The following is a 15,249-nucleotide window of genomic DNA, read 5'->3' on the forward strand; positions in this document are numbered from 1 at the left end:
TTAAATGTATGATTTGGCTTTAGAAACACTTTTTGTTACAGACACATACGTAACATTATTTACATCAACTGTTCTTATTTCTTATATGTTTTACGCAATATTGGTTTAATACTGTATCAATAAATTGAATGGCATCGATTGTCTCAGACATGAACTTCTTACATACGTTTTGTGAAAAGATGTAAGGAGAAAATTAAGGCTTATGTTGTTATATCTGTTTCACAACTTCAGAATGCCCCAATACACTTATAATGAATTGTTTTGAAGTGTAATCATTGTTGTAGTTTTAAAAAGGCTTAAGAAATTGGCTCCTAGCATCAGCTCTGTGCTCAATAAGGTCATGACTGATCTTTTACCCAAGTGCCAGTTTCCTGTGCTAACTGGATTTCCCTTGATTCTCTTAATTGTGCACGCAGTTTTCACATGGAAAGTTCCCATGAAAAGCAATGTGATAATGATCAGATAATCTGTTTTACTTGTGTCAGTTGAAGAATACATATTGGTCAGGATATTAGGAACAACTGCTCTGCTTTTTGAAAATAGTGCCCTGAAATCTTTTCCGTATTACTGAGAGAGTTTAACATTAGAAAACCATCAGTGATGGTGCAGGACTTCCAAAGTAATGCACTGAGATTTTTGAATTAAGTTTTCTGCAGGGGTAGTTAAAGTTACAATTAGAGGCAAAAGGTTTATCAGCTGAGCCTGATTAACATTGTAATGCTGTACTCATACTACCAAAATGTTGGGCCATTTTCATGCAAAACTTAGGCAATATTTGAGTCATTTTATACCTGGAATATATTTAAAGAAAAAAAAATACTGCCCCCTTTTGCATAGTAAAAGAAAGGTTCCCTCTGTGATGTTTGCTGGCAATGGTCTTCAGGCCATTACTTTTGGATACCAGTTACTGAATCAAAGCTGTTGTTATTGGTCAGAACGCAACAGTGAAAACTGTTTTCTCACATCATCACTCTGATTGACCAGGATTAATTGATTCTGTCCATGATATAATGAGGATGATCCATAATTTTATGGATAATTTGTTGCATAACTCCATTTGCACAGAAATAAAGCTCTGCGATCACTCCAGGAAGCCATTAAATGTAACTATGAACACTGGCAGATCTGGGAGAACTATATTCTTACCTGCATAGATGTTGGCGAGTTTGGAGACGCTATTAAGTCATACCATCGACTCATGGACCTAAAAGACAATTACAAAGATGTTCAGGTGAGTTCTTTTTAAATTGTGTCTGCAGTTTGCTTTTTGTCCTGTTACTTTATTGTTTGAATGTAACCCAGTGATGGAAAAGAAGAAGAATATGTTTGATTTCCTGGGCAGTGGTTAAATTGTATATAGCCTAATATGTTTTTGCTACTCTTAATTCATCCTACATTTTTATATGTATTTTTAAGAAAAGGCTTTTACTGCTAAATAGCAGTAGCTTGCTGAAAATAGAAAAGATGTGTTCATTTGGTAGTTGAGCAGAATAAACCAGGATGAATATTGTGGACACTTTGATGGTGTCACCCATCATTTTTTTTAAATTCAGTAGCAGAATTCTCTCTGGATAACAATGATACATGTATGCACCAATGAGAAACAGTACTATAGAACTAAGGAGAGACTAGATAGATTGGGTTTGTTTTCTTTGGAGCAGAGGAGGCTGAGAGGTGACCTGATAGAGGTATATAAAATTATAAGAGGCCTAGATAGGGGAGATGGTGAGAAACTATCCAACTAAGAAAGTGAGCTTGCTTAGCTTAGATTGCTAGAAGAGGGATCTAAACAAATGCACAGCTTATCACTGTTCTCAGGATTTCCTCCCTGCTTTGTGCAATTAATTACGATAAAGTATCATGACTAGTGTACAGAAGCAGATCAGTATTTTTTTTGTATGGAAGTAAAAGATTGAGACTGCAGTTTACCAGGGCTTTACACATCTTATGCATGGTGAACTTTAGAGAATCTGCTCTTAAGCTAACTTGATTATAAAGAGTCAGTTTGTCGGAGCTTTCAATGTCTGATGCAAGGTGATAATGAGTGACAAAGAATCCTACCTGTAATACTAAAATACTTTTGCTGACTTGGGTAAGGCTTAACTCTTTTATTGTCACTGCTATCCTTTATTTGCTTTCAACAAGAAAAGATTACAATCCTGAGACATTGATTCAAGACCACAAGAAACATATCAGAATGGAGAGAGTGGATGGTACTATGGGTTAGGATGTTGCTTCTTGACCCAACTGCAAGGTTTCAACCTTAGACCAAACCTCATTCACTTCTCAATTCACAAAGAAATTTTAAAATTATTCCAGGTTATTTTCTAAATCCTTGATTCACTCATCTTGGTTAGTACAAGAAGTCTAGTTTCTTGAACTAAAATACATTTTTCACTGGTTAAACTACAGTGGACCACATCGTAATGGATATGCCCCTCTCCTTGTGTTTTCCCCCACCCCCAAGCTATTCAAGCAGCCGCGTTTTTTTGCAGCCCAGTGGGTTCAGTTACTTTGTCAGCCTCATAGCCACAGCCTCAGGTAGCAGATTGTGAGGTTCCATCCCCAGACTATCCTGGCAGCCTTTTAAAAGATCATAGTTGGCAATATTTTATCTGTTAATCACGAGTCATTTAAAGATACAGGCCATCTCCGGGTTACACCTGTACATATGAACCATCTCCCATAATATTATTAAATTCAAAAGTCAAATGTATGTACATATGTTTGTTCCTATGAATGGCAGAACTAATTTCCTCTCTCTTGCCACTTCTAGTAATTGTTCTTTCTTATCAGTCATGAGTTTTTGATGCCATTCATTACAGTACTGTGGAGGTATGGTTACCCTGTGTCTTTGTGTCTTTTCTGACTTATGGACAAAATCAACTTGGGGATGTTTGTAAAAACAGAACCTGTTCATTATCCAGGGATGACCTGCAGTTGAAATGGATTTAAATAATAAAAAGCAAAGATTATTTTAAAGTAAGTTAACTTTGAATAATTTTAAAAACACTTAAATGGTAGAAATAATTAAATACATCAAGATTAATTAAAATAAAGAAAAATGCTGTAACCTGCACATAGTCCTTTCAATCCAGATGGATGACACTATTTAAAAGAATCTGATGGTCATGCATGGTGGGATGCAAAGTGCATTGTTTAAAAATAGATTCAGTTTGTCAGATAATTTCAACTTGGAAACTTCTAATTGTACCCTATTATAGAAAAAAATTGCTGTTTTATATTAATGCATTAGCACCAATTTATGCTAAATTTGTAAAATTGTGCAGAGAATGTTAAACATAGAAAAATATGTAACTATGGTGTTAAATTTTGTTCAACTTGGATGCAGTATGTTAGACTGCAAGAATCTTTTTCAATTTTGATGTTATTTTATACTTCTGTCTAACAGTAACCAAGTCACATCAACTTCCTCATGCAGAACATTTAGGTATTGTGACCTTCTTGTTGCTGATGGGGTGAATATAGTCAAAAAACTACAGAAACAATGAACCAGCCTATGTTTGTTATAAACTAAATGTAAACCAGTTGGTTAGCTTCCATGTGAGAGAACAGGTAGAGAAAGCAGAGACACAAGCTTTTTTGATAAAAGTAGAAATGTGAAAAGACACTACCAAAAAGACTCTGTGTGTGTGTGTGTGTGTGTGTGTGTGTGTGTGTGTGTGATATATATATATATATATATATATATATATATATATATATATATCTAAAAAATATAGGCTTTCCTTTATCATTAAATAACTGCACCGTAGGTGGATTTACTGTGCCTCGCACAGATTTTGGCCTGAATTTTTCAGAACTCAAGTAATTTTGACCCTTGATTTTTATAAAGTGGTCCTAAGTATTTCTGAAGTAATGTCTGACTTTTGGGCCAGGAGGGCAGGAAGAGGGATTGTCTGAGTCTAGGTAATGTTTACCTTGAGATTTGCGTGTCGACAACATTCGTGGCACAGTGCATGTAGAAAGTAGGGATGAGCAAGAGCTGTAGCAAGATATCAGCTTAACTTGCCTTGGCCTGGCTCCTCTCCTATTTATTGTACAGCGGCAGGATTGTTCAGTCTGACTGCAAAAGAAAACACTACCACAGCTTGCCTTGAGTAAGAAGCAATCTCATAAATCATTTTATTAACCAGATAGTTTTTTTGCTGCATTTTCTTTTCCAACATAACACACTTCAAATAGAGTGACACAAAGGGGCATCTTGAAAACCTGTTAATATGCACTAGCAAAAGCCGACAGGGGAAATTAAGCGCAAGGAATGATTTCCCGGTCTCTGTTTGGCACTCTGGTGGGCTGTAAGCTGTTTAGTCCCACATCAGTTTACAATTGCCTGTGCAACAAGGAGGAAAATTTCAGAAGGACAGGGTTAAAAAGATTCCTGATTGCTTTTTCACACAAAGTAAAATGTAACACTACATTTGATGGAGGAATCATCAATTGAAAAATGGTGCTGAAGTAGAAGATCAGTCATGATATTATTGAATGGCAGAACAAACATGAGAGCTTAAAAGGCTGTCACTTACTTCTGTTTCTTATGCTCTAAATCAGGAACAACTGCTTTGTTGGCATTCATTGCAAAACCGGTCCACATCCTGCTGTGTTGTACTTACAATGGACTTGTGTTCAAAATGCCAGATTATTTTTTTGGCATCAACTAAAACTTAAATAGGCTTAAGAGTGATGCTGCAAAAGTTCTGAGACAGACCAAGCGGACTCTGAAAAGATCACGTTACTCAGTGATGGGTGTACTCTAGCTGGTGGTCTTGGGTCATCAGCTTGATTTCTATAATATTGCAATTCAGTATATGTTATACTTATATAAAGCTATACTCTGAATGCCTTGATGTCAACAAGAATATGTGGAGTAAGGCTGACGTAGAAATCTCCAATTGCAAGCAAAACTGTTCCAGAAGCCTGTGTTATAAATCTGATCCGTAATTAGTTGTCTCCTCTGCTCTTTATGACTCTTTTGTCGGTGCATTGACCTGCTGTAGTGTCCTTCAGAGGTCACCAAGTGTTAGATACCATTAATGTTCTTTCCTTGACCTTTTGATTAAGAAATGGCAGTGTGGACAGAGTCTGGGAAATACAGTCTGGGAAAGAAAAGAGTTTACCTTTTGGAGTGTGGCACTGGGCACTGTTAGGGTGAAAAATAAAAGGTAAAGGACAAAGGCAGAAAGCAAAGCAATGTGCAAGAACATGGGGACTCAAAAAAAAGCATTTTCTTTTGGTTAAAGGGTTTATTCTTGAAGATACAAAGACTGAATATATGTTCACAATTTATCCACTGTACCCTTCAAATTAAATCTGATGATCTTCAGTTCTACAGGCATAAGATATATTATCACTGGAGTGAATGTAGCTGTTTGGCCCTTTAAGCTGGTTGATGTAATTTATTTATATGTAGCCTGTTTCGGGTGACACGGTAGTGTAGCGGTTAGTGCAACGCTATTACAGCCCCAGCAACTCGGGTTCAAATCCGGCCACTGTCTGTAAGGAGTTTGTATGTTCTCCCTGTGACTGCGTAGGTTTCCTCCGGGTGCTCTGGTTTCCTCCCACATTCCAAAGACATACGGGTTAGGAGCTGTGGGCATGCTATGTTGGCACCAGAAGTGTGGTGACACTTGCAGGCTGCTCCCAGAACACTATGCAAAAGATGTATTTCACTGTGTGTTTCGATATACATGTGACTAATAAAGAAATCTTATCTTAAATTTGTTTCAGCAAGGATAAGGAGCAAAATAGATTAAGTTAAGTTAAGGTGGTTTTTTTTGCCGTGGCTGTAAATTCTGGGCCAGTTGAAGGTGCACAATAGTCTTTAGGGAACAATATGCTTGGGTCCTTCTAACCTGGTGTTGAAAGCATTCACCGCCTCTGTCCCTCCCAAATAACTAAACTCCAGTTGACCCTTAACTAAAAACGAAAAGCCTTTATACCCTGGAGGGACACAACCCTTTTCTTCTATAATGATACATTTTGTTACAACACTCCTGCTCTTAAAAAGCAATATTTGCTCCGTTCATCTGTGAGCAATGGAACAGGAAGATGGTGTAAAAGAAAACAGAATTACGTCATTAGTGTAATACTGCACTTAGTACCATTATAACATGCCAATAGAAATCCTTTGGTGTGTGAATAAATGGAATTTTATCCCAGCCTAAAATTCCCTTGTCCTTGTTAACAAGGAGTGCCAAATTCAAAGCAGAACATCCAAGGTAAGTTAGCTTTCCATTTATGCTGACTCTTGTTCACCAAGTGGAGAGACAAGAAAATGTATGCTTGAATGTGAGTACCTGGAAATACTAGTACATCCATTATTCAGTGTGCCAACATTGAAGATCAAGTAAAAGTTGTTCAATGTAGAAACTGGTGTTAGCTGGTTTTGAGAATAATCCCCACATAGCTAAGGGCTCAAAGGAACAATTAATTTCAACAGCTTGGAATTTCTGATCATTAAAAAGAAGAATGCACAGAAACAGAGTTAACAGAAGTAAATTGTTCTGTATCTTTATTGGTGCCAAATGCCCTCTACAACTTTTAAAAAGCAGCACACACACATTTTCCAACTAATAATTCTAGCAAAAGTAATGATTGATAAAAGGTTCGAATTTGGGATTACATTATTAAGAACTCTGTGGATTGCATTGGCCCACATCATAAACATGTCCTCTTCTCAGCAGCTCTCTGTATCAAGAGATGATTGATGAAGTGAATGAGGGACCAGTAGGTACATCCATAGAAGAGGCACAAGATGCCTGATTGGGTTGGTAGTGAGTAATTTGTGGAGTGGCACACTCCATCTGATGTTTACTTGGGGCCTCTTGATGCTCCCAGTAAATGGACTCTCAAGTTGTCAGTACCACCCTGAATGCGGCTCCACATTTTGAGTGGTCATGGACCAGGGATCTTTAGTTTCAGTGGGATGTTTCATTTCTTCAAGGAAACTTTGAGAATGGCTTTGAATCCTTTCCTCTATCCACCTAGTAATCTCTCCCTGTGACGCGGTTCAGAATAGAGTGTTTTGGAAGCCTAGTGTCAGGCATGTGAAGGTCATGTCCTCACCAACAGAGCTGGCTGATTATAAATTGTAGTCTCAGTGCTATGGACATTGGGCTGGGAGAGGATGCTGTTATTGGGTTCCTTTGGCTTCCATTGAATTTGGAGGATTTTGCATATTTTCTGGAAACTGCATTGCTGGTATCTCTCCCCATACAATGCCTCCTGTAGGTAGTCCACATCTCAGGAGAAGGGCAGGGTTAACTGCTTTTCTCTAGGTCAACTGAAGGTTGCTGAGTGTTTTCAGCATTTTCAATTTTTATTTCAATCCCTCTGACGACAGATGTCAAGCAAGGCCACATCATTACCCCAATAATTTAAACATTAATTCTCAATGCAATGCAGCACCACGCCTTCAACAAGATTTCCTCTGGAGTGGAGCTAATTTACAGAACAAGTGGGAAACTGTTCAACCTGCATCAGCTCCACTGCAGAACCAAGGTCACCCAAGCTCGGTGGTCAAGATGCAGTAAGCAGACGATGTTTATGTTTGCCAGAGTGTAGATCACTTATTTCTAGGTGCCAAACACCTGATCTTGGCTGATTTGATGGAAAGGAAGGTGCTGAGTGGAGTTGACGCATTCATCACATAAGAGAGAGTGAAATAGAATAATAAATTCAATCTAGGTGGAGAGAGGATATCTTCTAACAACTATGTGAAGAATGGCAGTGGCGAAGCAAGTTGCTTGCCCTCTCTGTCTCAGTCAGAATTTGGCTTCTTGATCAATGTAGTTAGTATACTGCTGGGTTAACTTTGTTTTGGCTGGATGTAGAATGTCAGAATGACCTTAAATGGTGTTGAAAGAGAATAACCCGCTAAGAAGAATGTCTTAAGCCTTAAGATAGCAATGTCACAGTTTTTAAGATAAATGTTTCTCTCTCTTAAAAGCTCAAAGCTTCATGTTGCCCAATAAAATCTGCATATTTGCACTTTAACTGTTGGCAAATAATCTCATACTGTGAAACCTACTTTAGTTTGGTTTCAGGGAATCTGGTATCAGGGAAGCAGACTTTGGCACTTACTTTGCTAAATCTCTTATCATTTTGGCAGAATTGTAGACCCAGGTTATTGTAGATATTTTGAATCCAGCACCATGATAAGGGATTTGGATTTGGATTTGGCAGTGTAAATGGTAAGGAGCCAGACTCCAAATTAAAGCAGCACTCAGTTAAAAGAAGTTTAGGTTACTTCATATAGGCAGTAGTGCATATTGAAATATGAAGATCCTTAAGAGAACACCACAGGTTTGAATCAAGGTGAGGCTTTTAATCAGAGATTAATATTCAGTCTAAATGTTATATTTCTTCAGTTTGTGAATTACTATTTTATATTTTCATTCCTGCAATAATCAAATGAGAAGTTATAGTGGGGTATTCTTCTGAAAGATTCTATCGTTAAGTCCACCATATTTGCTACAGTTTTACTACTTTGTAACTATGGAAAGTGGCCACTTTTTAATGGACACAGTTTCCTCAGTTTGAGAGAGTGGCAAGCAGTGAGACAGGCAGTGTGTTGGTGGGCCAGTTACAGGGGTGCTGAATGCTGACTTCTGAGAGATATGTTAGAGTGGCCAAGGGGTGACTCACTACAGGGAAGCAACTCACCTCCACATAGACTGTAGCTGAGATGATGAATTTACTGTGTAACAAAGGGAGGCCAGTGAGATATAGTTTCTCCCACCTAGTAAAATACATTATGATATGAAGGCCTGTCCTGTGAACACCATGATCTAAGTGCAAGACTAATATATTGGACAAGTTTCTTTGGTTTGACACTTCTGTTCATGATAATTCCCCCAAGGAAATGCTGGAAATTTGAAATCAAAACAGAAACTGCTGCATTTACTCTGATGAAATGTCATTAATCTGAAACATTATCTCTGCACAGATGCTGCCTGATCTGTTGAGTATTTTTAGCATTTTCTGTTCTTATTTCAAATTTCCTTTCAACATACTTCCTACTGCCCAAATACCTCAATTTTGCATTAACAGTTGCTTGTGCTCAGAATATACTGATTTCTGCAAGTAGATCATTGGCTACCACCATATTCTACACATCATCTAATTCTTTGCAGTTTTGAGCATTGCATTCTTGGAGAGTCTTATTTCCAAAACACATTGCTGCAGTAAAATTGATTCATTACTCTGTAAGCCATCCAGGCCTCAAAAGGAAATTTAGTCTTGATATTCAGCATAGACAATCTACTTTACACATGACAGAGGTATTCAGTAAAATGGAAATGTAATATGAAGGAACTGTAAATTATAGCAAACATTCAGTCTGTAAACAAATTTTTACCACCATCTTCTTACTTTACTGACTGAATACTCATTTCATCCTTATGCCAATAAATTAAGCAGGTTTCAGCATTCATTTTTTCCATTTGTTACATGGTTTTGTTTAATGCTTTGAGATCTTTGGGGTCTTGCATTGAGACAATAAAATATTTTTGGTGATTCAACCTCATTTCATTGTATGGATATGATGTAAGTTCTTATGAGAATTCAAAATAAAAGGGATCAGACTGCCTCTCAGCTGAAAGAGTAAACAGAGGGTGTACTTTTGTTTATGTTTAGCAGCACTGTTGAATAGACTGATTACTGTAAGCAAATTCAAGACTGAACTAGGTGCAGTAATTGTGGGTTCTGTAATGTTTTTGAAAGTGCAGAATGGCAGATGGATCACACTGGACCCTTCTGCACAGCTCTATTTTCTTCACTTGCATCTTTGCAATAACTAACCCATTCCATTAATCTCACCCATTTTGGATGTGCTGTCATGTTTTGCTAGCCGTGTATGATTAAACATGCCTGGAAATTTTGACCAGCGACAGGAGCTAAGAGTTAATGAGCTAATTTGATGTCGGAATTAAATCAAATCATGGCAATAATTGCTTTATTTCTCCAGGACTAGTCTGCTTAATCACCATCTGTCCAGCATCTTAATCGTTTACTTCTTCCATCATCAGCGTGCTGTAGGGACAGCACTATTGCCCATTGTGACTTGGAATGTCTCCTCTTCATTGCTCAGTGAAAATCCAGCAATGTAGAACTACTCCAGAAACTTAGCCGGCAGCAGCTCATGAAAGAAACACACCATTACTTGCTCAAGGGCAACAAAATGGGCCATAAGTGCTGATCTAGTCATGCACACCCAGAGCCTAAGATTAGATTTGAATAAAACTCTGTGGATTATGTATTCATTCCTTTATATTTCATGGGGTATCTTCACAGCAAAGGTACTGTTCATTGAAAGACTAATAGTTTTTTTCCTGAAAACGCAGACATGCTGAGCTGTGGGGGTTCCCTGGCACCTTGCCCAGGTATCTGCTGTGCCTGAGTGAGTGTCGCTGTCATCTTCCATTATATTGTTGGATTTTTCATGTGTGCTATCTTTCAAACAGAGTGCCAAATCAAGTATCTGAAATATTCATTTAGCATTAACATTCTTTAGCATTTTATTGTGTAAATTTTGTTTTTCTAAATTAAATCCATTGGAAACCTTGCTTAGACCACACTTAAATACACCACACAGTTTTGGCTTCCATTTACCTTCACCAGACTGCACTTTGAGAACTTTGAACAGTTCAGGTCTCCAAATACTTTGGTTTAAGCACATCTGGGGATAGAAAGACAATGCTAAAAGCCCGAGCTTAGGAAGATGAAATAGGAGAATTGTGTGGCGTATGAACACCAATGCAGACTAGTTGAGCCAAACCGCCTGTTTTTGTGCTCTGTGTTCCATATAAGTTTGTGATTTAATGAACAAAGCCCGTACAAAAGGAAATGTCTTCCTTTGAAACAGCACCATATTATGTATTTCAGATGTCTCCACAGTCAACTCAGAAATACAATGACTCTTGTTATGTAACAACTTTGGCAGCCACTTTGCTCGCTGAAGGATGAATGACCAGTTGATCTGTTTTTGGCTGTGTTGGTTGATAGAGGAATATTGCCCAAGAAACCCAATACAACTTGCACTCTGCTATGGGATGTTCGAGTAGTCAACATTCATTGGAACTAATGGGGCCTTATTTTAACACTGCATCTGAATGAATGATGGCTGTTCAGCACAGACTTGTATGGGCAGCTATTTGTTGAGCGTGGCTTGAACCCATAATCCTCTGATTCAAGTGACATGCTACCAACTGTGCTAAACTGCCACTTTGAGGAAATTCTGAATGGTCTGTCTTGTATGTGACTCCCACTCACTTGACATTTAACATCTCTCTCCACATTAGCTCCAACACCCCCTGAAGATGCCTAGTGTGCCATTCTTTTGAAAAGAATGAGCAATAAATGCCAGTCATGTCATCTCTGGCTACAGATTATTGAATTGTTACAAGTTTTCTTATGTCCTTTAGGAAAAGAAATGCACCCTTTTATCCTGGTCTGTCCAATATGTGACTTCATACTTACAGCAATGCTATTGTTTCTCATTGGTGCTTCGTAACAGTTTAGCAAACCTTAAGACAAATTGTAGTGGTTCAAGAAAGGAGTTCATCACCACCATCTCCAAGGCAATTAGGAACAGCTTTGCCCATAACATCTGTTTGCCATGAATGACTTAAACTCATTCATGGGCATTTCTTTTAAAACAAAAGGGATTTTCAGTTCTTATCATGTATTTATGATAATACATGAATGTATTTATGTTGTGAATAGACTTGATATTTTAATCACCTATTCTTATATTGATATTCACTAACAGCTCTACTAGATTATATTATGGATCGGGTATGTATTCGTGGAGATCTGAATTTTATTCTAGTATCACTGTAGTTTCAATGTGCCCTGCTTGTTTTACCAACCAGTTCATTTTACTTTCAGCAGTCCCATGGCACAGGTCTTGTTACAAAGGTGTGCTGCTCTATGGTGTGTGCTGACCTGAATTGAGTCTGCAGTTTCCCTAGTGATGAGAAGCTGGATTTGAAAAGCTTGGGTGTTGGAGAACAAAGGGTGAAAGATAAGCATGATACCTCGTGCCAGGATTTAATAATCAACATGTGCCAATCTTTTGCCAGTTGGCATCCAAATGCCATTGTCCTGCCAGCTTTGAGGAAGAACGTATGTCACTGAGAGGGTCCAAAAAGGGGGAAAGTATACTGAAACTATGCTTTTGCTGAAGATAGTACTTATCCTTCCATGCCATTTGTTACCATGGTATCTGTTTCATTGTTTGCAATTGCTGAAAAGTGCATTCTTAGAGGGTGACTGCTGTAGTTCAACTCTGCTTATTGGCTTAGAGCTAGTGAAAGTCTTGCCTAATCGCAGGTAATGATTAAACTGTGATTTATTATCAAGGTCCGTTATCAAGGCAGTAAAAAGCTTTGAGGCTTTTTGCTTCAATTTTGAAGGTTTTTTTCTAACTAGTCCGTGAGCTGAAGGGGAAAGTTGATAAGTTGCCATTATCTTGAAAGGATATTTCAATAGATTCTGCCAGAAAAGTAGATTAAATAAAAAAAGGAATACTATTTGGGCACGGTGGTGGCATGCTGTCCTTTCAGCTCAGGAACCTGGGGTTGGATTGTAGCCCAGAACAATGAATTAAAGTTTCCTTTCTTTGCCGGCTGTCCTTGGGGTAATTAGTTTGGGCAGCCTCAGTTCGGTTCCTAATGGGCACCGGTTAACAGCATAAAATTGCTTACAATTATTGGTATCGGTATTGGTTTATTATTGTCACTTGTATTGAGGTACAGTGAAAAAGTTGTCTTGCATACTGTTCATACAGACCAATTTATTACACAGTGCATTGAGGTAGTACACGGTAAAAACAATAGAATACAGATTAAAGTGTCACAGCTACAGAGGAAGTACAGTGCAGGTAGCAAGGTCATAACAAGGTAGATTGTGAGGTCAAGAGTCCATCTCATCATATAAGGGAATCAATAAAAACGGGATAGAAGCTGTCCTTGAGCCTGGTGGTATGTGCCCTCAGGCTCCTGTATCTTCTGCCTGATGGGAGAGGGGAGAAGAGAGAATGTCCTGGGTGAGTGGGTCTTTGATTATGCTGGCTGCTTCACCAAGGCAGTGAGAGGTATAGACAGAGTCCATGGAGGGGATGCTGGTTTCCATGATGTGCTGGGCTGTGTCCACAACTCTCTGCAGTTTCTTGCAGTCTCAGGCAGAGCAGTTGCCATACCAAGCTGTGATGCATCCTGGTAGGATGTTTTCTATGGTGCATCGATAAAAGTTGATGAGTGTCAAAGGGGACATGCTAAATTTCTTTAGCCTCCTGAGGAAGTAGAAGCGCTGGTGAGCTTTCTTGGCTGTAGTATCTACGTGGTTGGACCAGGACAGGCTATTGGTGATGTTCACTCCTAGGAACTTGAAGCTCTCAACCTTGTCAACCTCAGCACCATTGATGTAGACAGGTGCGTGTGCACCGCCCCCTTTCCTGAAGTCAGTGACCAGCTCTTTTGTTTTGCTGACATTGAGGAAGAGGTTGTTGTCATGACACATGTCACTAAGCTCTCTATCTCCTTCCTGTGTTCCGACTCATCATTATTTGAGATGCGGCCTACTACGGTGGTATCATGTGCAAACTTGTAGATGGAGTTAGAGCAGAATCTGGCCATGCAGTCATGAGTATATAGGGAGTAGTGTAGAGGGCTGAGGACACAGCCTTGTGGGGCACCAGTGTTGAGAATAATCATGCTGGAGGTTTTGCTGCCTATCCTCACTGATTCTGGTCTGTTGGTCAGGAAGTCAAGGATCTAGTTGCAGAGGGAGGTGTTGAGTCCCAGGTCTTGGAGTTTTTGTGATGAGTTTGCTTGGAATTATAGTATTGAAGGTGTAGCTGTAGTCAATAAACAATAGTCTAAAGTAGATGCTCCAGAGATGAGTGTAGGGCTAGGGAGATGGCGTCCACTGTAGTCCTGCTTCAGTGGTAGGCCACTAATTGACATTAAATTGGCAATTCCTCTTAGGATCCAAGAATGGCTGATGTGGGAAATGGAAGTCTCACATAATTGCTGTAGGGTATGCTTCTCTGAGTCATGGATTTCAGCAGTGCAGGGAATGTGGTTTCAAAATGGGGTTTCCTTTCAATATTTTTAACCTTATACCACCTTTTAACTGTATTGCATTTGTTTGTTAATATAGTCCCCATAATGAAGCATCTGCATGTAAGGAAGTTCATCAATTTATGCAGCTTCTTTCACAATCTCAAGTTTGACCAAAACATTTTACAGTTAGTGAAGGACTTCGAAGTGAAGTTGATGTTGTTGCATACAAAAGATTGCAATCAGTTTTGGACAAGAAATAATGTGAATGGCTGGATATTCTGTTGTTTTGATGGTGTTGGCTGAGGGATAAATATTGGGCAGGGCGATTTCTTCAAAATGATGCCATTGTATCTTTAATACTCACCTGATTGGCACCCCTTCAGTACCACTTTGAAGTGTCAACCAAGATTGTTGTGCATGAGTGTCTGGACTGGAAATTTAAACCCACGGCTTTCTGACTTGGGTGTGAGTGCTGCCAACTGATCCACCCTTGAAAGCAGGTAGTCACATGTATCAGCCGAAGAGTGTACTTTAAAGATGTACTTTAAAGGTGATGATTATAAGTTCCCCATTTAATTTTGACAAAAAATTGTTCAGTCACTCATTTGCAACTGGTTAAGATGCAAACTAAATTTTCAAATCAACTTGTGCTCCCCCCACCCCCAAATTTATACTCTTCTGCAGTTATCCCACTGCTAAATCAGACTGGACTGTTCTGTTTCTTTAAGTGCTAACAAGCACTTAATAGTGGCTTTTCAGTCAAAGTGTAAAGTTCTGGCAACTTTATTTAAGATTTCAATTCCAAGTATTTTCTTAAATGTTTTTGTATTTTATGTACTTGTAAGGAACAACTAAACAGCTTTCCATTTTAAGTTGTCCCAAGTTTGCTTAAGCTTTCCTGTAGGGCTGTCATGCTGTGTATCATTCCCTTGGCTGGGATGTAGGACTGCAGGAAATGATGCTCTTAACACAGATAGTACAAGGTGGGGCCCTTTCCTGTGAAGGAAGCACCTGGCTGTCTTAGTATGGCATTTCTTGCTGATGGTCTGAGCATAGTGTCTAGGGTATCATAGATGTAGATTGGTATTTTAGTAACAAATGGTGTGTTGCTAGGTTATTTCTTGCAAGAATAATCTGAGGTTCAGTAAAATCAGTGGTCACC

The 15,249-nt window shown here is 38.8% G+C and overlaps 1 protein-coding gene across 1 annotated transcript in view; it reads left to right on the top strand.

Moving 5' to 3' along the window:
• Nucleotides 1–15,249, top strand: part of ttc27 (tetratricopeptide repeat domain 27) — a 175,542-nt gene that overhangs the window by 138,457 nt on the left and 21,836 nt on the right. The window contains exon 16 of the mRNA XM_052011316.1: nucleotides 1,066–1,231. Coding sequence (XP_051867276.1) covers nucleotides 1,066–1,231 — 166 coding nt within the window. The remainder of the gene's footprint in view (nucleotides 1–1,065; nucleotides 1,232–15,249) is intronic.

Source organism: Pristis pectinata, chromosome 3 (assembly GCF_009764475.1).
Source record: "Pristis pectinata isolate sPriPec2 chromosome 3, sPriPec2.1.pri, whole genome shotgun sequence".
Lineage (NCBI taxonomy): Eukaryota > Metazoa > Chordata > Chondrichthyes > Rhinopristiformes > Pristidae > Pristis > Pristis pectinata.